Source organism: Strongylocentrotus purpuratus, unplaced genomic scaffold (assembly GCF_000002235.5).
Source record: "Strongylocentrotus purpuratus isolate Spur 01 unplaced genomic scaffold, Spur_5.0 spur5_scaffold_7, whole genome shotgun sequence".
Classification (NCBI taxonomy): Eukaryota; Metazoa; Echinodermata; class Echinoidea; order Camarodonta; family Strongylocentrotidae; genus Strongylocentrotus; species Strongylocentrotus purpuratus.
In genome coordinates, this window is record NW_022145613.1 from 30516317 (window position 1) to 30542810 (window position 26494).

At 37.2% G+C, this 26494-nt stretch overlaps 1 protein-coding gene across 4 annotated transcripts in view; it reads right to left on the reverse strand.

Moving 5' to 3' along the window:
- Positions 1 to 21991, reverse strand: part of LOC587947 (solute carrier family 15 member 2) — a 32505-nt gene extending 10514 nt beyond the window's left edge. The window contains exons 1-12 of one of the 4 annotated variants that reach the window (XM_787653.4): positions 21534 to 21991; positions 15060 to 15183; positions 11559 to 11623; positions 10480 to 10573; positions 9269 to 9410; positions 8544 to 8636; positions 8203 to 8302; positions 7235 to 7403; positions 6760 to 6842; positions 5970 to 6053; positions 4730 to 4864; positions 86 to 118 (exon numbers count right to left, since the gene is read on the reverse strand). In XM_787653.4, coding sequence (XP_792746.3) covers positions 86 to 118; positions 4730 to 4864; positions 5970 to 6053; positions 6760 to 6842; positions 7235 to 7403; positions 8203 to 8302; positions 8544 to 8636; positions 9269 to 9410; positions 10480 to 10573; positions 11559 to 11623; positions 15060 to 15183 — 1122 coding nt within the window. In that variant the 5' untranslated portion in view covers positions 21534 to 21991. Of the gene's footprint in view, positions 1 to 85; positions 119 to 4729; positions 4865 to 5969; positions 6054 to 6759; positions 6843 to 7234; positions 7404 to 8202; positions 8303 to 8543; positions 8637 to 9268; positions 9411 to 10479; positions 10574 to 11558; positions 11624 to 12856; positions 12980 to 15059; positions 15674 to 21533 lie in introns of those variants that run through there. The other 3 variants (XM_030974562.1, XM_030974564.1, XM_030974563.1) reach the window with 3 other exon arrangements.
- Between the last annotated feature and the right edge of the window lie 4503 nt (positions 21992 to 26494).

A 26494-nucleotide genomic window follows, 5' to 3' on the forward strand; every position in this document is an offset into this window, starting at 1 on the left:
TATGTGTAGAAATTAGATCACGATTTGATGAGATGATTTTTGTGTATTAGATTAAGTTTAATGACAAGGATCTTTATTGTCTCACCTGCATTTGATCCGGTTTTATCTGGTACGAACCCTGAAATGAATGGTTGACATGATCATGATTAAAAAAACATTATAGATCTTGCACTAATAATTAGCAAGTATTGAACCACCTCTGTATACAATACAGTTGTATGTATTATATACATCTATATGTATGTTCATACATTGAAAAATGTATTCCATTATCATCTGTGTTACAAAAATATTGGAAACAACTTGAAGAGGAAAAGTATAATGTTTGGAAAATGTGGAGTGACATAACTTCTTTCAAAGACAAACAGTTACACAACAATTTGTTGAAGGATGTCTATTACCGGTATATGCCAAATAAGCCATAGGAATACATGTACATCTACCCGGTACATGTACAAATCACAGTAAACATCTCACACTAAAGGGTTAGTTAAAATTAGAGATCAGATATGGATGTACATGTATATAGTAGAAATATTAGAGATAAAGAAGTATGGTTACTTATCTCTGAAAGCAAAGTTTTATTTTTCTTCTACATGTATATCTTCACTAACCCATTCAGTGCTATGCAAATGGGGGTCTATTCGCTATTCATAAGAACCGTTATTCATAAGGTCCGCTATTCATGATGACCGCTATTCATAACGTGGAAATTCCTGTACTTCCTGGTCCGCTATTCATAATGGTAAAAAAGGGTCACTATTCATAAAGAAATAAGGTTCGTTGATCATAAGGACCGCTATTCATGACGTGAGATGAGGGTCGCTATTCATAATTCATATTAAGGGTCATTAATCATAAGGACCGCTATTCATAATATGAAATCAGGGTCGCTATTCATAATACGACGAGAGGGTCGCTATTCATAATACGAAATGAGGTTCATTACTTATAAGGGTCGCTATTCATAACACGGGAAGAGGGTCGCTATTCATAATACGAAATGAGGGTCGTTATTCACAATAGGAGAAGAGGGTCGCTATTCATAATACAAAATGAGGTTCGCTATTCATAATAGGAGAAGAGGGTCGCTATTCATAATAGGAGAAGAGGGTCGCTATTCATCATAGGAGAAGAGGGTCGCTATTCATAATACAAAATGAGGTTCGCTATTCATTATAGGAGAAGAGGGTCGCTATTCATAATAGGAGAAGAGGGTCGCTATTCATAATAGGAGAAGAGGGTCGCAATTCATAATAGGAGAAGAGGGTCGCTATTCATAATATGAGAAGAGGGTCGCTATTCATAATAGGAGAAGAGGGTCGCTATTCATTATAGGAGAAGAGGGTCGCTATTCATAATAGGAGAAGAGGGTCGCTATTCATAATAGGAGAAGAGGGTCGCTATTCATTATAGGAGAAGAGGGTCGCTATTCATACTATGAGAAGAGGGTTGCTATTCATAATAGGAGAAGAGGGTCGCTATTCATAATACGAAATGAGGTTCGCTATTCATTATAGGAGAAGAGGGTCGCTATTCATAATAGGAGAAGAGAGTCGCTAATCATAATAAGAGAAGAGGGTCGCTATTCATAATACGAAATGAGGGTCGCTTTTCATAATACGAAATGAGGGTCGCTATTCATAATAGGAGTAGAGGGTTGCCATAATACAAAATGAAGGTCGATATTCCTAAAAAGAAATGAGGGTCGCTAGTCATAATAGGAGTAGAGGGTTGCTATTCATAATACGAAATGAGGGTTGCTATTCATTATAAGAAATGTGGGTCGCTATTCATAATACGAAATGAGGGTTGCTACTCATAACAGGAGTAGAGGGTTGCTATTTATAATACGAAATGAGGGTCGCTATTCATAATAAGAAATGAAGGTCGCTGTTCATAATACGAAATGAGGGTTGCTATTCATAATAGGAGAAGAGGGTCGCTATTCATAATAGGAGTAGAGGGTTGCTATTCATAATACGAAATGAGGGTCGCTATTCATAATAAGAAATGTGGGTCGCTATTCATAATACAAAATGAGGGTTGCTATTCATAACAGGAGTAGAGGGTTGCTATTCATAATACGAAATGAAGGTCGATATTCATAATACGAAATGAGGGTCGCTATTCATAATAAGAAATGTGGGTCGCTATTCATAATACAAAATGAGGGTTGCTATTCATAACAGGAGTAGAGGGTTGCTATTCATAATACGAAATGAAGGTCGATATTCATAATACGAAATGAGGGTCGCTATTCATTAAAGAAGTAGAGGGTCGCTATTCATAATACGAAGTGAGGGTCGCTATTCATAATATGGTCGCTATTCATGATACGAAATGAGGTTCGCTATTCATCATAGGAGAAGAGGGTCGCTATTCATAATGCGACGAGAGGGTCGCTATTCATACTACCGAAAAAGTCAAAATGACATAAGCAATAAACTAAATGTTAATAAGAAAGCGACATTCTGGATAGAAGACACCCCATGGCTACAGCGTAGGCCGTGGCTGGGAGAAGAGCCGGGGTTGGGGTAGGCCACATGGTCCCAAACATTTGAAGAAAATATTTATTGAAAACTCACATTTCTGAAGAAAAAAAAGGCGTGCCCCAATAATGAACGTGTCCCATCATTCCGGTCACCAGCCCCCCCCCCCCCCCAAGTAAGCCCGACCACGCTGCGCCATTCTGCCCACCCTCCCGGCAGTATTCCCTTGGTACATGTACATACATGTATTAGCGTCAATTCTCGTCATTCATAGATGGCGTAGCCTGTGTGTGTTTAAGGGTGGGGGCCGTGGGGTTGTATCAGTGTTGCCTTCGAGCGACAGAGAGAGGGTTGTAGGGACTTAAGTTATATACCATATTCAAGCTTTTCGTAAATATACAATGTCGCACGACATATTTTCCATATAAGTAAGGAAGTTGGATATTCAGAATCAGATACGATTTTTTTTGCATCCCCTGTATTATGTCTTTTTTAAAATTATTTTACTTTTTAGCTTTGATAATTATAGACGTCCCCATACGAAAATAATATTTGTGTAAAAAGTAACTTTTTGTAGGACTTATGGAACTACAAATTATAAAGCCTTAGTCAGATCCAGGCACACAGAAGCTCTTCAATTTCAGCCAATGAAGAGTTTCAAGATTTCAGTTTTCCATGAATTATCATGCCTCAGGATACTAATAATCATGTTAATTAACCTAACTTGATTTATCCAAAAACTTGATCTCCTGAAACTTTCCTAACATCGAAAACAAACAGAGTTTGACCAGACCATTAGCCTATACACTGTGAAAAAGTTGGGCAATATTGTTTAAATTGGCGTGGGGTCCAGGGGCAAAGCCCTGGTGAGGACAAAAAGAGGAAAATGAGAGAACAAAGAGAGGGAAATGCGTACGCTTACCCTAGATAACACTGAGTGGGGGGGGGGGGGAGTCGGGTGAGAAAGGTGGAAAGACAAGGAAATGGCGCTTAGTGACAGTAACTTTCGAGCCACGGAATCAAATATAAACGTTAAAACAGCCCCTGCCCTGCAAAGTCAATTTTGTAATTAACGGTAGGAGGGGCCGCTTCACAACTCTTATTTTGCCCTTCATTTGGCTTCAGCTCATATAAACTCGCTTGAGCTTGTATTTGAGCTCATGTTGGTAGTAATCATGGACAGGGCGGCAATCCTGGGCCCAATAGGAGGAAACATCCCCCAGGAAATTTAGAAATATAGCTAGAAAGATATAATTATAGCGGAAAGAATGTACATATTGGGCTTCGATTTCCTAGAGTGCATAATGTCAGCATTCAACATTGCAAAATCTCGCTTGGTCGTTATGCCCCCTCGCCCAATAACACAAAACTATGATATGACACTCGGCCCACGCTCCCGGCCATGATTTATCCATGGTTGTTGCAATAATTGTTGTTCTTTTTCATTTCTACTAACATTATTGTGTGCTATCACAATCATGATTGTTTCATTTTCCCTTTAAAGCAGGCGCGTAGCCAGAGTCGAGAATGGAACAACGAATCATCTTATTTCTCTTATAATTGCATTAAACAATGAAAGGTCAAAGCTTATGCGCTTTGCGCACAAGGGGGGGGGGGATAGAATTCAGACAAGGATTAATAGTCAAGAATGGCACAACAAATCCTCTTTTTTCTCTAATAATTTAATGAAACATCAAAGCTTCCGCGCTTCGCGCCGGAGGGGGAGGGGGAACCAAATTCAGACAAGGAAAAAGGGTCGAGAATGGTACAACGAATCGTCTTCTATTGTAGATGATTAAAACTGCCCATATTTGTGACAGTGCGCACATATAAAATCTTTCCATACAGCAGAAACTTATCTTCCTCATGAAATTCCAATGGGACTCATTCTGAAGTTTACATATTCTGAAAAAATACTTACATCAACATACATGAATAAATATTAATGCTTTAAAACTTGCCCTACATTATATTCTTTAAACGAAAATAAATGTTTTAAAGCCCAATCGCACTAGTTTAGCCAGAAGGGATGGACCTCCATGCATGGTCATTGACAGGTGGTTATTTCATCACATAAGCTCTCAATTAACATAAGAAAAAGAGGATCATGGGGGACCAATAGTCACCGATTAGGCATTGTTTGCTACATAGAGGGCGCAAGTAGCTATAAGTAGTGCAGTGGGGCTTTAACAGCTTGGTGGCATGGCATGGATTAATGAATTTCAAACATGACTGACCAGTCTGCCATCCATGTGCTCTGCCTGGAGCGTCCATCGTGACCCCTGCTGGTCAAACAAGGCCCAGAAGAATGGAAGTGGTAGAAAGATAAAGAGAACGTGGAGTAGCACCTTGATGTCCTCTATCAGAGCAGCCTGTTGATGAAGAATTGACATTGAAATTTAAATTAAGTATCTACTATCCTCAGTACCCTGTATTATATATCTATAATATATGTTGAATGTTGAATAAATGTAGTCATCTGAATGATCAAAATTGGGGTTGTTATTTTAGCCATGCCCGTCTGACGTTAAATAGTTAATGAGAAAGATACCCATTGCCCCAGGTAACGGGTCGAATAGTTAAATTTTGCTGAAATCCCCACTGGTTTATGTGTAAAAAGTTTCTTTGTATTGTGCGAGTGTGGATACCATACAGTGCAGTGTGTGTGCGATTTCCGAATGATCGTAACATTCAGGCAACTTTCCAACAACGATTTACAGTGTCTCAGACTTTCTGTGGTGTTTTAACCAATCTTTACTTTAATAAGAAAAAGATAAGGTAAGATTTTTTGTGAATTCGGTATATAAAAGACATATGGACTGCTTTAATATTCGACACATCGCTGTTTCTATACTGGTTCTCGAGGACGTTACATCCCCTTGAGCCTATAGAAACAGCGATGCCTCTCATAGCAGTCAACTCATTTTACAGGTGTTGTGGACTAGTGGATACGTCACCGATATGTGGATCACAAGGAGGTTATCGGTTTGAGTCCGGCACTAAAAAAATGTACAAAACTAGAACTGCAAGTTCAAGACTTCACTTCCTGATGGTAGATTGCACATTCCTCCTTGTTTACAAATTTTGGCAGAGAAATAACTCCTTTGTAGATTTCTTGTAGATTAGTTCTGAAATTAACTCTACTCAGGCTTGCCATTGTTGTGAATACCACAGGTGTGAATTTCACAAGCATGGTATTTCCTGTAATGTGCAACCTGTCATTCAAATATACCCCAAAAGATTTATTACTTCTCAGTTCCTCTTTTCTCTCTCTCTATCTCTCTTCCTCTCTCTCTATCTCTCTTCCTCTCTCTCTCTATCTCTCTTCCTCTCTCTCTCTCTCTTTTTCTCTCCTTCTCTCTCCAAACATTGATCAGTAATAATAAGCACAGAAACTCTCCTCTTGTCATTCAACTTCAATACAAATGACAATGCAAAAACATTGATACAAAGATAAGAATTTTAAATAATACTCACGCCATATTTTTCCTCTGCCCAATCAAGCCAGTGCTGTTTCTTTTCTGGGCTGCTTCTATTCTGAAATCGATTCTTCACTGCAAACTAATAAAAAAAGTACCAATATATTGAGTTTCTATCTATTCATGACTTCATATACTATTTATGGCACAATATATATTAATCTACATGTAAGTTCTGTAGCACTTTCATACTACATAAACACAGATGATGCATATTTGTTTTTAAAAAGGGGAACAAAATAAATATAAATAAATAAACAGTAGCATGTACACTCTATATCACATGCTCTACCCTGTGAGTCAAAAAAAAGTTTACACCTAGAAAATTGCTAATTATTTTAAAACAGATCTATAAACAGTGAACACATACCACACAAAAATGATACTAAATGGTTCGGGTTAAAACACTCTTTCATAACATGTATAATAATTCACTGTTCATAGATGAGATTTTAAATAATTAGCAAATTTCTGTGTAAACTTTTTTTTGACTCACACTGTTCACTATATATGGTGTATTAAATTGTCCGGATAATACCTTTTTACCTCAACCACGCCCCCCTTGATTTAAAAAAAAAGGGAGGAGTCGAGGGGGGGGGGGAATGGCATCTAACAACATTCCCCCTTTTGAGTCAGAAAATTTGGAGAAAATTGGGGAGAAAACAAAAATCTGGATTCTTTTTTTTTTTTTAAAGAAATCAGGAAAAAAATTGGTTAATTATCAGGCCTGATAATAAAAACAACAACACGATAATAAAATCACAAGGAAAAAAAAGAAAACTACTCACTCCCATTGCTTTGACAACTTCTCCGACAATATTGCCAGTTGGAGGATTGTGTTGATAAAAATTTCGTCCAAGTATGAAAATTACTGCAAGGGATAAAGAACAAAACAAAAAAAGTACAGTAAAGACTATGGAAATGAACGTTGCACTTGTTTTAATAGCATGCATGTCTAAAAACACAATGGAATGATGCCTCCTGTAAAATGGGCCTCAGCATTGAACATAGCACTCAGATATTAAGTGTGCCACAATGTTCAAAATATCAGATATCAGATAGGTTTTTGATCTATAAAAAATGAGATATCTTGATATACAGTACAATGAAGATAAATTTCAATCTGGGTAATCATCACTCTAAAATGCTGTCATTATTTTGGTGCTCTCCCAGGGAAATTTTGGGTGTATTCCACCCACCCCTTGAAAGCATTTCTAATACTAACCCGTTTGGGGGTAAAATCCTGAAATGTTTGAAACTTACTGATGGAAACTGCCATAAGAACAGCAGGTACACCAAAGGCAAGCGTGTAGCAGTCGTTCCCAAAGCACTGGACGTCATGACGAAGGATCGGGGTCACAAAGGTTGAAAGTAGACTCCCAGAGTTGATGGAGAAGTAGAAAACGGAGAAAAACCTCTGGATTTCTTTTTCCTAGATAAATAGATGAAGTAAAATGGTATATGTATTTGACTGTACTGTAAATAAACCAGAACTTTAAGGACGTGAAACTTCATGATTTGTAAATGACAGCCATTTTAGCAGCAATAAACTTATACAAACTGTAACGAATCAGTATAGTGTTAATTGTGATTGAACTTTTGTGCAACATGTAACATTTACAAGATCTTTAACACAAAAATGTAATGTTGGGAAAGTCTCTGGTTTTGAAGCTTATTCCTGCCAAAAAAGACATACCAGTAGAAGTAGTGCCATGATTTTAATATATTCTTATTATTCTAAAGGAGAGATCAAATGACCTCGAACAGAGGAATTTCATGGTTGAGTTTTAATAACCTAAACAACATTATACTGGTATTCTATAATTGGCAATTGTTTACTTTATCCAAATCTAAGTTAATTTTACTCTACCGATAACGTAGACAAAAATGCAGTTTCATTGTTAAATACAATTCAGGCAAAGTTACAGCTTAGCAATTTTTAGTCGGTACATTGCAAAGAAGCTTCCTTACCAAAAGAAAAAACAAATGTTGAGAAATAAATGTTGATTGACTATTTGAACCAACTAGAATTTCATATCAAGAAACACTGTTTGTATTCTAAAAGAAAAGCTGAAAAAAGAGCACTGTGATTGAAAACTGCTATCACATGAATAAAGTGCATTTAGAACAGACAAAATTAACTGAAAACACACACAAAGAAAGAAGGAAAAAAAAGTAAACAGAAAGAAAGAAAGATAGAAAGACCAAACAAAAACCAGGAACCAACAAACCTGGTCTGCTTTAAACTGGTCTCCACCGAAGGCTGACACGCATGGCTTAATCCCACCGGTTCCTACACCTATCAGAAGCAGACCTATCGCAGGACCAATCCTGCCAGGAATGAATAGAAACACTAATTATGCACAATTTCATGTTAAATCTTCACTTCCCCAAAATCATAAAATTAACGATATCTCCCGAAATATTAGGGCTACAATGACGAGTTTATTTTCAGAGAGCTGAAAGTGGTCTTTGATTTTAATGGTATACCAATAGGATTGAAGTACTTTAAACCCTGATTTTCAAAAGGATTCATTTCATGTCATGTACCCTAGGGCTGTTTATAGCTTACATGTAAGGATGTCCAGTAGTCTGGGGAGGTAATGCAGTCAAGCACATGACTGCATTCCCTAACATGTAGATCTGAGCGATGTACACGATGGTCCTGGAACAAAAAACAAAACAACAAAAAGCAAATGATCAATCTACTAACGAGCAAAAAACAATCATCTGGCGTACATATGCACGGTTGTCAGGTACCAATATGGTTTTGTATGAAAGATAAATATTGGAGATGACAGATTGACAGTGCACTAGATTACATGAAATAAATGGGTACCTGGTAGGAATTTATTCCTTGAAATGCAGCGCCCGTAACAGCTGCACTGCTAAAGCCAGGGTAATTAGAGACTTCTGATAAAGTAAGTGTTATGCGCTATATAAGCAAGGATAATTATTATTATTATTACTTGAATACTTGATTTTTACACAAAGTCAAGTTCTCCTGACTTGCATGCACACTTGTCGAAGATGTCTATTACCGATAAGTTTAGTAAAAAATAATCAGGACAATATATTAAAATTATTTACTTTTTTATAGGTGTGCTTGGGTCTGATAAAAGTATTTAAAAAATTAACAAATTCTACAGACTTGTATATCAAATTCCAAAATGAACAAGCACAACAAGCATGTTCTGGTAATGTTTTTCTTATTTCAACTAAACTTAATATAAATTTGTTTCTACAATAATCACATCATTAATTTCAGAAAGGATCTATAATTTCGGAGGTACCCACTTGTACTTTCCAAGCCAACCATCGGCTATCATGGCACCAAAGATCGGGGAGAAGTAGCACAGCATGTTGAAGGAATGGAAGATCGCTGTGGATGTGTTGTCACCCAGGAGTAGTATGTTTGTCAGGTACAGTACCAAGATGGCTGCAAAGAATGCAAGATGAAAAGATTAATCCATTATTGTAAGTGGCTAAAGGGTAATATGTACACCTGTAATCCAACAAGGACAATTCAGTTTTCAATGACCAGGAATGATAGGAAGGAGAAGAGGAAGATATGGAGGCAAAGGAGAAGATGAAGGATGGAATGAGAAGAAGGAGGAGGAGGAGAAGAAGAAGAAAAAGAAGAAGAAGAAGAAGAAAAACAACAACAACGAGGTGGAGAAGAAGACAAAGAAGAAAAAGCTGAAAGAAGAAGAGGAAAGGAGGATACAAAGAAAAAGAGGAAAAGAATTAGTGGAAGATTGCTGTGGACGTGTTGTCACTCAGAAGTAAAATGTTTGTCAGGTACAGCACCAAAATGGCTACAGAAGAAAGCAGAACTGAAAATAACTTTTGATGGAGGAAAAAAAGGACAAGGTAGAGGAAGAGGGGGAGGGGAGGAGGATGGGAAGGAGAAGGATAAGGGGAAAGATGATGACGAGAGGAGACGGAGAAGGAGGACAGGAGGAGGAGGAGAACAAAGGGAGGGAAATATGGGGCGCCTGGGGAGGCACGTGGAAAGACAATGGGAGTAGGAGGAGGAGAACAAAGGGAGGGAAATATGGGGCGCCTGGGGAGGCAAGTGGAAAGACAATGGGAGTAGGAGGAGGAGGAGAACAAGGGGAGGGAAATATGGGGCACCTGGGGAGGCACGTGGAAAGACAATGGGAGTAGGAGGAGGAGGAGAACAAAGGGAGGGAAATATGGGGCACCTGGGGAGGCACGTGGAAAGACAATGGGAGTAGGAGGAGGAGGAGAACAAAGGGAGGGAAATATGGGGCGCCTGGGGAGGCACGTGGAAAGACAATGGGAGTAGGAGGAGGAGAACAAGGGGAGGGAAATATGGGGCACCTGGGAGGCAAGTGGAAAGACAATGGGAGGAGGAGGAGGAGGAGGAGGAGGAGGAGGAGGAAAGAGAGGTAAAATAAGAATTGAAAGAAGAATACATGATATTCATTTTGAATTTACTTTCATTTTATAATGTATCTTTAGATGCATGGAATAACAAGTACCTTTCATGCCATAGAAGGAGAACCTCTCGCAAAACTCTGTGCCTACGATGAAGAACACACTCTTTGGAAACCCAGATTGGCCCGTCACAAATTTCTGTGAGCAAATAAATGAGACAAGAAAAGAACAGTACGGTTAAATTCATATGAGTTTTGTTTAAATATTCTATTTTTAAATACCTTAATAACTATTAGAGCCTCAAGGAAGATGCAAATTCAGTTATAAATTTTGACCAATCATCAATCATATTGCCATTTTTTTCTTTCTAATAAAAGTGTCAGGGGTTATTTACTACAAACAGCAGGGCTTTAAATTAGTTGCTCGTTTTGCAATATAATTCTTAGTGAAGCCGAAGTACATGTATATATATATACTTTCTACACTGAATTCCAGATGACAAGATTGTGCATACATTTACAGTGTGTGTAAATATCTTTAAATATGTAATGCTACAACATAATAGCTATACATGTACATTGATGAGTTGATGATTTAAAAAAAAATATTTTGATTCTCCCAACATTTAGAGCAAGACCTAAATACTCTATTTGTGATACTGAATAATTGAAGATCAAGTGATCTTTAATAGTCCTGGTCATTTAAAAAACAACCGGTCGTGCATGAGTACCCAGCTCATTGACGGTAGACTTATTTTATAAACTGAAGGCAACTGTCTTATATTGCTTCTAGTCTATTTGTTAACACCAGTTAAAATCAAAACTAAATATTAAACTATACAAGTCATGGTGTCCTGCACTAACCTTCAACCTAACATAAAACCCAATTGCAACCCAAGTCCTATAAATACCAAGTCTCTATTTGACAAAATAAAGCCCAAATAGGCAATCAAGTCTTTTTCTTTATTTGTTTCATCCAAAAGAGAAAGATATGTTGACATGAACGTTATTCAATGTTAGTCATACCAACACAAATTGTTAGTCAATGGTCGTATCAAGAAATTTTCTTTTTTGGATGAAAAAAAAGGATAAATGCCATATATATGCCATATATATGCCGTATGGAAACCAATTGCACAGAATCACCTGTATGTTGGTTCACCAGGATTTCAATGTCCACTTACCCTGACACGACCCCATCCTTTACCACTGATGGCTTGTTCCTGTGGGCGGTCTATCAAGGAGCTCCCTGACATCATACAAATTAAGAGAAAGAAAATCACAGCAAAATGAGTATTTGCTGGTAAACACAAAATAATAATAACAGTGGGTTCTTATAGCACTCGTATCTGCCTGACTTTACATTCCTGGCGCTCCACAATGTTTACACCACATTTCAATAAATTCATTCCTGCAAGGACATTAATGTCTTGACAAAGGACATTAGTGCCGCATCAGAACTCGAACTTCAAACCATTAGATCTACAGTCTGGTGACGTTTCCACTTACTAGACCATGAAAACTACACATTTGCATGTCACAAGGTATTTGACAAAGAAGTAGGCAGTCATTGCCAAACTGACTCCACATCAACTTCAAACCGCCCTGTTCTTCTTGGCCGCACTGGTAATGCAGTATGTTGATTGGTCTGTTGTTGGGCTGGTGTTCGTCTTGTTGGTGTCACCGGGGTATTAAAGGTACTATGTGATGTCCCATTTGCAGGCCAAAAAAATGAAAAGGTTAAATTCCAACAGCATTTGAAAGATACTACTAATTTGATTAGAACTACCCTTAAAAAAGGGAGCTTGAAAATTTCTTTAAGTGGGAAAATAACGACTATTAGTTGTTGAATCGACTTAGGAGCTATAGAGCCAGTAAGTAATAGTCTGATTTTCAGACCATTGTACCGAATGGTCGTACATTAAATGCTGCGCAAAGATTCAATCCGTTTAATTTTGGCCATTACAAGAAGTGGGTTATTGATGTAGACAAATGCCCATGTACCTTTACAGTTCATTTTATTATCAAAGAAGAAAACAAGCCAGTCAGTCACTCAATAGTGTCTGAGACTGAAGTCTAGCAAGGTAATGGGTTTCCTTGCATAATTTAAATATTAGGACACTGCTAACGTTTAAATTTCACAGATAGGACATACATGTACATAACATATTCATAATTTCTGCAAAGTTCTACAGAATTTGAGGTTGGCTGCAAAAGGGACATATAGTACCTTTAAATTTGATTTAGTACAAAGTGAATACAGCAATATGCCATTGGCACTATTCTACCTAACATTACCTCCTCACAATACAAAAAAAAAACTTTTATTAGAAACTCCTGCATGTAATGCATACTGGTATCAAGTCTATTCACATGCACATGGCATATACATGTAAAGGTTACAGTATCTATACATAAAATGACTGCTGGTTAGGGATGTTCATGCAAGTTATGTACCGGTAATCATTAACCATTTCTTTACCTGCAGTATGACACAAAGGTGGAAGCATAGTTTTGAGAGGGCTAACAACAGTTATGAAGCACCCATACATGTACCTCCATTAAACTTCGGCAGTGATTACTCTAAAAATGCACAAAAGAGCTACTTCTTCATGTTTATAGGACCTGTGGATATTTGAAAGCCATTTGTGTTTGCCTATTCATGGCTTATTCATGCATGTAATCTGTGACTACATTGTACATGTCTGGGCACACTGTACATTATAACTGTACAGTAAACAACTACATGCATGCAGGGAGGTGAAAGAAAGGAGTCAAAACTCTTGTAATTTATTCAAACGATGCATTCTTGAGTTCTAAAGCATATAATGGGATGTGTAACATTCCACTTGGCTTTGAAGTTCCATGCTCCGAGCTGCGCTTCTACTGCAGTGAATTAAGTTTGGAGGCCAGGCACCAATTTCAGATTTATTACAAATATTAAATTACCGGCAAAATTTCAGTGTAAATTAAAAGCTTTATATGGGGATTGCATTGGGAATGCATCAAACAATTTTTCAATTTTAGGACTCCATGCAGTCGATCTTCTTATAATTTGTGTGCCAGAGTTGGTAAAAAAAATATTAGATCCTGACAAAAAGTCAATATTTTAGGATAATGCGCTAATTTGTGCATGCTTTAATGTCCCGTTATGTAATCCATGATTTACAATCTTTGATAACTTTAAGTTTGCTAATGCGTATTTTCCCGTGTTTTTTTGTATTTTTGCAGTTGGAAAAAAAGGATGAAATTACACAAGTTTGTGTTCGCTTTTTCTACTCTTTTATACACATTCAACAATGGATGAGAAATCATTGAAAGGAACAGCGAACAATTGCTGTGATACCATTTTCTGATGTAGGAATTCTAAATCCTGAAATTTCATGCGGTCTTTTATCCCACGACCTGTTCAACAGTTGCAGATTGGCACATAACTTTTCGGCGACTTGGAGCATGGGGTCAAAGGAGAGCGGCTTGATTCCAGTTCCTCTCTATCACGTCCCCGATGTGTGTAAGTTATTATTAGTCATACCTTTTAAGTTTGCAATCTTTTAAATATGTGAACAATTTATTTGTCCCAACTTCTGTTTCTTAAAAATGTGACACATATATATATATATGTTAAAAATATTCAACAAAGGCCCTAATTCAACCAGTCCACCTTTATTTCTTGAGTTATGAAAAATACAAAAAACATCAAATTTACATGTACAAGGGGTATGAAAAATTTAGTTGTAAATGGAAATTCAGGTCTCCTATACTAATACCAGTGTACATGCACAATATGAAATCTAATCATGAATGGTAGGTCTTCAATGAACACTACCTGCACAATGCATATAATTAAGTGATACATCTGGTATTTCGCAGAAGTCGTCGATGGTTTATAATAAACATGAATTCAAATATCAGGGTTTGACACCAACAGGCACTTGGGACATAGGAAGGTCAAAATTATAAGTCTTAGTTAACCTCCACCCCCTCCCATTTTGGGGGTTTTTGTTTGAAGTTTTCACATAGGGTTCGTACATACAAGTTGTAAAAAAGTTCAATCCAAAAAAGTAAGTATGGAGCCATGTAGATGTACTGTACATGCAAACTTTACGTACATGTGCTATATTTTGATAATTAACAGAATGGATGCATAAGTTATTTTGATAAGCATTAGTTCCACAACCATGCAAAATGGAGCAAAGCAGGCAACATGATGATTAACATGATGGAGAATTGATGTTTGACACATTACCCAGCGAGATGCCTGGACCGTCTTCTGCAGTCTCCCTATAATCAGTGCCCCCGCCCCCCCCCCCCCCCCCACTAATCATTCCAGTGCCCACTTAATGAGTGGACTCGGTCTACGTCACTGGCTTGGAGGAAATGTTAAAGCAAATGTTCCATCACCATTCATCTGACGGAAGAAATAAAATTAATGAGTAAAGAAGAAATAAAATGAACAAGTTTAGAAGAAGAAAAGTGAACAAGTAAAGAAGAAATAAAATTAACAAGTATAGAAGAAATAAAAAGAATGAGTAAAGAAGAAATAAAATGAAAGAGAAAAGAAATATAATGAACAAGTAAAGAAAAAATAAAATGAACGAGTAAAGAAGAAGACTTGACAAGTACTACAACCATAAATAACTTGGTGAAACATGCAATGGGTGACACAAAGATGACAAATGCAATACCTGCGGTTGATCTTTTATAGGCTCCACTTGAATACGGTGATTGGGTGTGGGTAGGGCCATCTTCCAGCATTTGGGGATCCATCATAAAAGGAACTAACTCGTCCTCCGCGACAAACTCAGTCATCTGACGGGGAGCGGCAGAAAGGCGGTGTTAAGTACCTTCCCAAGTTTGGATGTTACTGTAGCTTTATATACTTGACTCAATTTTTGTTTAGATGTAAGTTATATCATTCACTAGATAGTAATACTGAAGCTTTTAGCAAAGGTGATGAATTATGGAAATGTGCAATTTTGGTTAAAGCGATAGAAAAGCCCAGAGATCTTTTGCTGTGGAGTGCATGCATACCATCAAAGCACTTCTTTAGTTTGAGACCAAGTATGGTATTAAATTCTGTGGATAACTCAACCAAGAATATAAACTGTCAAGAACCCATGATGAATCAAAAAAATTAAGCACAAAATATTGACTTTTTGCAAGGGTTATAAATCTGTTTAAATTTGCAATTCAGGATAAGCCAATGGAAGATCAATTAAATATATGGATTGGGAAGTATCATAGAAATGGAAGCATTTTTAATGCCACAGCTTGCTTGTGGTTAGGTGCAGAAGTGGACCTGAAATTAAAGATTGCAAAGAGATAATAGAAGAAGGCAAGATTAGCTCACTGTCATTTGTAGTTTAAATGTTAGAGCAAATTTATAGAAAATACATTATTACCCACCACAATCCATGTTACATGTTGCAATCCAACCACCAAGCTATACATGGACTACATGTAGTTATTATTTTTGATATATTTAAAAGAAAAAGATATGTTTCCGTCACCCAAGCAATATATGTATTTATTTTACAGGTACAGGTATTTAAGTTAATTCATAAAAGATATAAAGCCTACAAGTACATTACAAGATGTACATGCAAATGAACGGCTCAGAAATAGAATGAATCTTGAGAACATACATGTACATGTACATGTATAATACACGATTAAATTGTATTCACCTTAAAAAATGGTTGCTAGTTAGAATTCATAAGTGGGCCTTAAATCTTTTTTTTTTTTAATCTTAATTTCAAATATACTGTATGTATACAAAAAGCCTGACATGTGTCAATGTTTTGTTGTTCCTCAGGCCTGAATTAAAGGTTAAGCCTGAACACTTTCATCCCTGATTTAAATGCTTTATACAATGTATTCTTTTAAGGTACATAACCATGCGGTATTTTCAATCCTTATATAATGAACCATCCTTTTGATTATATTTTCAACCCTCAAGCATGAAATATCAAAGAAGAGAATGACTGAATTAGAGGTAATCACAGATTTATGAGAATCACTGAATGGCTGGTAGCCATATCGCACTATTGGCGTGGCAAGGAGAGGTGTCGTGGTCGAGTGGATACGTCGACGGACTGTCGATCTTAAGGCCTGCGGTTCGAGTCCCGCCACGGCACTAATGTCCTTTGGCAAGACATTGATCTCCTTTGCCACACTCAACCCAGGTGATGTTAATGGGTACCTGGCAGGAATTAATTCCTTAACATGCTAGAGCGCCGTAATTGTAGCCTTGCTAAAGCCAGGATAATAATCAACAGCGCCAGGAGTGTCACTTGTGACAGACATGTGCGCTATATAAGAAGCCACCATTATTATTATTATTATATGTTCATATGGCAAAATCAGAAGTAATCATAAACTTGTATCTAAATTTATAATTAAAATACAATTCATATCTAAATTATGCTTCTCTTCCTAGGTAAAATATAGTTTGGAACATAACAGAAAGGGGAAGTCCACCCTGAAATTAAGTTAGCTTTAATAGGAGTAGAAAAATGAGAGAAACAAGTCAGTGAAAGTTTGAGCAAATTCCGATTAAAAATAAGGAAGTTAGGATTTTTGAAGTTGTGATCAATCAAACACAAATTGGCAACTCTATGACGTATCATGCGAGCTCAACTTCCATTTGCTCAGTACTAAAAAAATCTAAAATTTTCATTTTCCCTCAAGAAAAATTTCAACCATACATGCACCCTAAATATAATAATTGCAAATATGTTTCTATACTCCCCCTGCAAGAAACAAATATATATTCCGTCATCAATAACGAAGAAAACATGATTCTATGGAATATTATGCACAAAGCAAATGAAGGAGAGCTCGTATAATAAGTCACAGAGTTGCCAATTTGTATTTGATTGATCACAACTTCAATAATTCATAACTTTCTTATTTTCATTCAGAATTTGCTCAAACTTTCACTCACCTGATTTTCTTATTATTCTGCCTCTATCGAAACAAACTTATTTTGGGGGTGGACTTTCCCTTTAATGGGAAAATTTATGAATTAATTTGACATATGTTAGCTGTAAGTGCACGCGCATTCTCCCTACAAATTCACCTCCCCCCAAAAAGGGTGTGAAACTATGCATGTGTAAAAAAAGCTATGTGCGAGTAGGCGCGCACGTCACTAAGGGATACGAATGGAGAATAGTCCAGGCAGCGGACTACACTCTTGGCTGAAAACATACCTTATGAATACAGTCTGAATTTGGTAGACTACCCCCTCCCCCCCCCCCTCCAGTTCAGACTACCGCAATTTTCTGTCATTTTTGAGTTTTTTTTATCTTTTGCCTGAATGACATACATGTACACTATGATGAAAATTCATCTAACAAATCATTGTAAAGCAGATATGTTTGAGCAATGAGCATTATTTTAAATGAAAGCTTGATAAAGAATTATAAGGGTCTGGTTCTCATCTGAACGCTGTACATGTACCATACAAAAACCAAACACGTACTGGGCAACCACTTCAAAATTAGTTTCTTTATACCTTTCTTTATAAAATGTTATTGTGTGTACACCCATTTCACTACACAGTGATTCTTTATACGCCGTTTCTTCAAACAGGTTCTGGTAAATTTCCTCTCATCTGAACAAGCTACAAAGAGCAGCAAGCAATGTTATTCCATAACACACTGCAGGCATTTTAGTGGCTGTCCTATTTTCCATGTTTTTTTCTTCTCCCTAAATCCCCCTTCCATGTTATGAATATTCCTGGGTCGACTCGTCCTGGACTGTTTTCTCTTCTCTGCAATATTCCTGTCACACTTGGCTAGCTATGATATTAATCCTGACTCGCTGCTCCAGGTAATAATGTATTCACTGAAAATGTACAAGTAGATAACTGGCCATCTAAATTCCCTTGGGAGATTGGGATGATAAGCGGGATTTAATTGCATGAGCTGACTTCTCAACTTGCTATGTCAGGTTGTGCTCATAAGGTGTTTTTTTAATGTCTAGATTGGCAGTTCAGAAGTTACACATTTGCTGGAATTTTTTTGCCTGTTGTTAATTGAAACAAGTTTGAGATTGTCAACTTCAAAAACAGTAAACATTTTAAAGTGACTCAGTAACATTGTTGAAGGTTGATGAAAGAAATACATGATTTTTGTATGAAATGTTACTTATTATATTCCTTCTACTGTACATATCCTCTAGCATACAAAAATCCTGAAAAAATTCTTAAACTACAAAGATATTTATGGTTTTCTTCATTGCTATAAATTAGAATATCTCTTTCATCAGAATCCAAAATTTAAAAAAAAAACGAGGTCCTATGAACAATAAGGAAATGGCAGTATCTTCTGTAGGAGTGTAGGTCACTATGTCCTGAACATTAGACAAAGCATTACACTATGAAATTATATAAAAACTGGTTGGACTTTATTCAATTGGACGAACATCAACTTATTCATCTACATGTACATGCATGTACATGTTTGTTATATTTCATAAGGTGTACCTGTCTAACTTCCTTTTTTAAACTCGGCCTGATAGAATTAAGTGTAGACCGAGACTTGTTGGTGTTTAAATCAATTCCAAATTTAGTACCAAATGGTCATACATTTAGTGCTAAAACAATCATATGGTCTCTTGGTAAATGCTAATCTTGAGGGTACACAACCAGTAGGGTTTATGTGCAATATTGTATCAGTACATCCATTAACGACCAAACCATTATGGTGAGGGTTAGTTTCAGGTACATATAAGGGTTAGGTAACGGGGCAGGATACAGGATAGAATGTAGTAAAGATTCTGTAAGAAACTTTAGTTCTTGCAATTACCTTCATTGATGAAACCTTGGGTCTTTCAATGGATGTTTGGTCAAGTTTTGTGGTGGGGTATTGTAACATTGCTGTGATTCTATTATCATCTACTGTATTTCATCAATGTTGTTATCATTATTATTAATATATTATTATTATTATCATTAATATATTATTATTATTATCATTAATATATTATTATTATCATTAATATATTATTATTATTATCATTAATAAACTACATGTATTATTTTTATCATTACAATTGTCACTATCGTAATTACTATTAACATCATCATCATCATCATCATCATCATCATCATCATCATCATAATTATTATTATCATTACCGGTAATCTGATTTTTATCATCTAGGATAGAGGTCAGAGTTACAATGTCCATGTAGGTGTAAACATATGTATTAGGGTTAGGTGGAGGAGTGGGATTTTTGTTATTATCATTATTATTATTATTATCAATATCATCATTATTATTCTAATGAATACTAATATCATTTGTTGTTGTTGTGCTGACAGGGAGGTTTTAAAGATACAGATATAAATTTACAAAAATATCTACAATGTAGAACCTCTTTTATATGATACTTGGTACAGTAAATGCATCTGTGGGGGCGTATTCTGAATTAAATTTGAATTATAATCCAATGGAAGTATGCTTGTAAAGACATATCATTATCAAATGAAAATCGCCCAGAGTAAACTTATTACTGTTGTTGCCTTGCTGGCACGGTCGTGTCTGTTTATCTTCTTCTTCTTCTTCTTCAGTTGCAGTACAGGCCACTGTCAGGTGTATTGTCATACTGTTGAGGTGCAGTGCAGATGTGTGTACAATGTCTGATAAAAGGTACAATAACTGGGTACATGTACAATTGTACGTAAACATACAAAGTCACTTTTGAGCAGACAATAAGATGTTTTACACCATTATTATTAACATGCTTTCACTAACATAAAACTTTCAAAGCTAACCTAGTTTTTCAGAATACCAAATGTTTGACAATGACAGTACTGTACACTTTTTAACATTATTATAAAAAACAGTAATGTTCCTTATAACTTCATTTATAAATAGGGTCTATGTGTAAATGTATGGTAACACAGATCGGCTTTCACCATGTTCACTAACGTAAAACCCGATTTATAAAATTCACTTTTCTTTTTCAGTTAAATCAGTAGACTTTACCATACAATTTGAACAAACATCCTTTAGATTAAAAAACATTCTGCACTTTCTTTGTCAACACTTTTTGAAGCATATTATTGAAATGCTGGCTGTAGATCATTACTATTCGGGCTCATTTAAATACGATCATTCGTCCATGTTCAACAGCCTCCTCCTTCAAAGTCTTACTTAAGAGTCACTTTATTCATAAATATACTTCTTGATTTCCATATATCTTTTTCATAAGTTTACCTCATATATGTACACTGTACATGTAATCTCTCTTTCTCCTTCCCTTCTCTTGGACTTGGGTGAGTGTGTGTGTGTGTGTTGGATGTGTCCGCTTGTGATTATTATTAATGTTTTACTTATAATTTGTTAATTTTGTCAAAGGGGCACCAGTCCACAAGATCCTGATCTTTTTTGGTTGCCCCTAACGATATGTTAATTTTTACACATGTACAGTATATGATTATGTCAATATGTTTTATTGCATTGTACTATTTTCTTTTATACATGTATTGTTGAATAAAGATGAATTGAATTGAATTACTGTAGTAAGACAATGGACGCGTTTATCGGGGCTTGCCACTAGATATGTACATATCGTACCCCACTATCATACCCCACTATACGATCGTGATTTGCGGGATGTCGCGTTTATCGTCTCTTCACGATTCACAATAAAGGCCTTGTCTCTTTGCAGCTGCTCAGCGCCGTTTGACCCGGGAAGCAGACTAGCCTGGGAATCCCTATTTGTATGCGAGGTTCAAAACAGCTTTGCGTTTATCGGTCTCTCAGAAACGTGATTCTGGCTGTATGTCACATTCAAAACACACCTTTTTGCGTCTTTAGATATGCCCATATCTAAAGCCATTTAAAAAAGGCTTTGCGTTTATCACCTTCTAAATTTACCTGAAAGACGTTTTAGAAACCCGATTCTAGCCAAAAATTTGGTCGATAAACGCAACCAATGTCTTGTCGTTACTTGTTTGTTTGTTTCTTTTAATTGGATACATGTTAATGTTATATATTGAATTCCTTCACCAATTAGATATTATTTTCTCTCTAATAAATGTTACACATCTTGTCTTACTCAAAGTCAAACTTAAAACTAAAAGTTAGTCAAACTTTAATCTCGATAATTAGAACAACGATCGGTCAAGTAAGTAGAAACATTGTTACCTCCCGGGGTGGCGAAATGGGTCTCAACCTCCGGTGTGATTTGTAGCATGTTAATAGTTCGGAGCAGGAATATGAAAGACTTTGTAAACAAATCTGGCCTGGCACTCCTGATCTACAGAGTAACAGAGTACAGCATGAACCCGGCCCGGTGAAATTAGTCTGCAACGCACTCCAGCTCCTGCGGCCCGGGGATCCGCCCCGATAGGACAATGACTCTTGTCTAGTCTAGAGCAGCTGCTACGATAAAAGTTGGTCTCCACTCTTGTTTAAAAGCTATCCACAGAAAATACCTCATCCGATATAATGACAATTGATGTTGCACTATTTGCTTGGTCTGCATGAAGTCTGTCAACGCGAAATTTTAACATTTGCAAAAGGAAATTCTCGACAAAAAGGCGTAGGCAATCTCGGCATGCAACCATATGTTGAGATTGTGTAGGTAAGCCTTGCTGTTGTTTTGTGCGCGCTCCCTCCCGCGACAAATGCATTATAGGATCGGATGGAGCAGCAAACACAAATCATTTCTCCTATCCCATTCAAATTTTTAGTAGTTGAACTTTGGCTGTTTTAGCTCTGTCGAAAGAAAAATATAAAGTAGAGTAGGTTCGTGGAGAAAATATGCAACTTACATCTAAATCTGATATTGTGAACGAATTTAATGACTAATTAGTCAATATTGGACCGAATTTAGCAAATGAGTTGCCGAATAAAGATGGTGGGGTGGGGGGGGGGGGGGGAATATAGAGAATCTCTATTTTGGAAACCAATAACTGCAGTTGAAGTTAGAATTCAAGCTTTGCTACTTGATACCAAAAAGGCTAGTGGTCAATATACAATTCAAGTGCAATTAATTAAAGACACCTTTCAACAAATCCAAGTGCAAGGTCATCTACTATGGATACAAAAACCTAAGAGAAAGCTATTCCATCAACATCAAAGAGACAAACTCCATGATAAAAGACGTAACTGAGGAAAAAGACCTGGGAGTCACCTTTGACCCATCCTTGAAATTCAGCCTGCATGTCGGAAAAATTACAGCCAAGGCCAATTCCATCCTTGGGCTCCTCAAGAGAAACTTTCATCACCTTGATGAAAATTCATTGGTTCTCCTGTACGTATAAAACCCTGGTATACGACCTAAGTTAGAGTACTGCTCAACAGTATGGAACCATCTTTTGAATAAGGACAAGGATAAGTTGGAAAAGGTGCAGAGGAGGGCTACAAAACTCGTCAAAAGTGTGAGACACTTAACTACTCAGAGAGACTCAAAGCACTGAAAATCCCCTCTCTACAGTTCAGACGGAAACGATCTGATATGATTCAAGTATTCAGAATAATGCACCAGTTTGATAATCTTCAAGAACAACATTTCTTTAGCAGAACAAAGTGCAGTCGCACACGTGGTCACTCACTTAAGCTTTACAAGCTAAAATGCCGGAAGACACTAAGGAAAAACTCATTCAGCCAGAGAATAATCAATGTGTGTGTGGAATGGTCTTCCAGGCGATGTTGTGGAGAGTACCATTATCAATCGTTTCAAATCTGGGCTTGAGAAATGGTGGAAAGATGCCCCAGATAAATATGATGACATCCCCAACCAAACGAAACCTTGGATAGGAACAACAGTCTAAAGACTGAATAATCCTGGATCAAGTGAGTTAACAAGTGAGTATAATGCTCTGTACAGGCGCGTATGCAGGGGGGGGGGGGGTTAAACCCCCCTTTTACCTTTTTTATGTATGTGTTTTGGAGGAAACCCCCCCCCCTGCAATTAAAAAATAATAATACCCCCCCCCAAAAAAAAAAAAAAAAAAAAAAAAAAATTGTGGTAATGGATGACCCCAAAAAGCTGACCTTTTAACATTTTGGTACACCAAAAACCAAAAAAAAAATATATATGTGTCCTCTTAACCCCCCCCCCCCCCCCGCCCGCTTATTCAGCGGCTGGCTGAGTCGTTGCGAAATTTTCGGCTCGATTGAAAAATTTAAAAATGTTAAACCGTTTCGGGACCAAAAAAAAAAGTGTCCTCTTACCCCCCCCCCCCCCCCCCCCCCCCCCCCCGTTTTTCAAAACCCGTTTTCCCAACGGTTTTTATAACACTACAGTCTATTGGGGAAAATGAGTATGGTAAAACCAGTCACTCAAAGATTTTTACTTTTTGAGGCACATCTTGATCATTTTGAAGCGCATCTTTTTTTTTAGGGCTTCAATATTACCCCATATCACAGACGCTGATATCACGTAAGGCCATGCATTTTAGATTTGGCAAATGGTTTAAGGACTATATCAGTAACTGATTTCATTTTGTTCAGTGTTAATAACAATAATAATAATAATAATAATAGGCATTTCTATAGCGCCGTCTATCTAGAAATTCTATTCCGAGGCGCGTTTATTATTACCCCGGCTTTAGCCTAGCTGCCATTTAGCGCTCCAGCACTTCAGGCGCGTAGCCAGGGGGGGGGGGGGGGGGGGGGCGGTGGGATTAAATGATTATTCAATGATATTTCAAAGTTTCCACGCTTCGCGCGAGAGGGGAGGAAACTGAAGACAGATAGGGATTAAGAGTCGAGAAAGGTACAACGAATCGTCTTCTTTGTCTAATAATACGTCAAAGCTTCCGAGCTAGGCGCAGGAGGGCGGGGGGGGGGGACTGAATTCAGACAAGGATTATAAGTCGAGAAAGGTACACGAATCGTCTTCTTTCAAAGCTTCTCCCTCCCTGCACCCACCCCTACCCCCTCCCCCTCCCCCCTCCCTGCACCCACCCCCCCCCCCCCCCCCCCCTAGGGAGCGATTCCGTGCATTATCTTATAGACCTGTATAGCATGTCGCTTCTATGACGTCTGTATGATAATGAAGGCAATTTTAGTTGCTCTAGCCGTAACTTGTACTGAAGACTTCTGAGAGGTTGAAGGAGTTTAGTTGCACGACGTTGAACTTTTTCCACTTTGAGAATATGTTTCTTCTTATAAGGGTGCCACACGGGAGAGCAGTATTATAGTGCTGGTTTCACAATTGACTTATATAACTGTGTGAGTCCCTTGTTGTCCATAGTTGAGAAAGTACGCTTGATGATACCTAATTTCCGGTTTGCAGCATTGCAATCAGTGTCAATGTGGTTTGAAAAGGATATTTTATCATCGAATATTACTCCCAGATCCTTTTCATGATGAACTGCAGGTAATGGCTTGTTAATGATGACAGATGACAGGCTTCCGACAGGCAAGAAAGCCCTGGGAGGAAAACAAAGAGAAAAGACGGAGAAAGCGATATAAAAGGGAAGAGGGTCGAGAAAGGGAGAAGGTATTTGAATTAAAGAGCAGGGTTCTGCACTATTAATATGCCTGATTATTTATGTAGAAATGAAGCTATATCCACGGTCAGCATTCTTATAAGAATTTTATAATGTCGACATTTCATCTCATAACAGCTTTCTGGAGAAAAAAGGCGCCTTTACAAAGGGCAACCTCAAGGTGAAAAAATATAATAATCGATCTTCAAGATTTTCTCTTTTCGTGGTCCAAGATACTGCTTCAGCAATTTACTTTGAAGTTGTGTATATGGGTCTTCATATTGATTTGTGAGCGCGCAATTTCCCGTGCTTAATTTCAATGTACAAACAAAGGGGCGGATCCTGGATTTTATAAAAAGAGGGAGGGGGAGCGGGGGTGTCGTAAAATTGCCTGATAAGCAACCAAAAAGGTCATAAGGACTTTTCAAGTCCTTTTCAGTAAATAAATCTCTGACAATAAAAGACAATATAGTGGGCACACTTTCGGTCTTGTATACTGAAGGTATGTCATTTGGGTTTCAAAGGGGGAGGGGGCAAAGGTCTGTTGGCCCCCACCCCTCTGTTTAACACTGAACAGATATGTGCCTTATTTCCACCGCTTCTTTTACATGGTATTTTACACTCGCACAAACGGTTAAACGGAGAAGAAATATTATGCTGTGTGCATTATAATGCAATTACACCTCTTGTCATGCCTTGTCCCTGAAATCAATCTCAATGTGATGTTTTATCTTTGCGAAGGACATAATTACAGTTTCACACAGGTTGTATTGCATTGTAAACCTAAGTTATTATTTTCTAGATGATCCGAATTCTCTGCAGTACATGAATTTGTAAACGAAACTGTTTTTAAAAGGCCCTTCTCATTCTTTTATGAACTGATTAATCTCCATATCTCAAATGATGCTGTTAATACATGTCGTTTACTGAATAATAAATAAAAATATATCTTGATAATTTATAAAGCGCAGATACTCTGCAAATAAAAACACTACGTCACAAGAGCCCCTGATGTGTGTAGTAAAGTTTGCAAAGACGTACGTTTAGTCTTGCTTTTTACTTGTAATACTTAACGCTGGTCATTTAAATAGATATCTGTAAATTTCATCAACAAATTTTGTTTCCGAAACAATAACTTTATCTAAAGTTACTGTTTAGGAATTAAGGTTGGATCATTCATTTTGGACGTACGAATTTGTTTTCTATCATTTTGATGATAAATTGGAGCACTGAAGAAGTCGTTGGGTTTTTTGTCCAATCATAATTATGTACTTTTTATGCTATGGTATATATAATCGTGTAATCAGACATGGCTATATTCTTTCGATTGCATCGCCTAAATGAGCGATGTTTATAAGCTCGTTGAAACTATGGCAAGCATATCGCTTTTACGCATTTTCTAATGCGTACTAACGCGATTAAGTGCACAGGAAGTTCATTGGCATGAAAAGGAAAATGTGAGCCCTTGGAAAATGTTTGGTTTTTTTCTGAGTCAAAATCGGAGCTTTTCAATTCACTGATTGATGGTGATAATTCACACATGCTTCGATGGGCTGTCTCAAAGAGAAGATGACTGCAAGCCTATCCAGGCGTTTGAGGGAACTGGGGCAACATTTAAAGACGAAAATGAATTGAAGGGTACAGAGAACTAGTAAGAACAGGAAT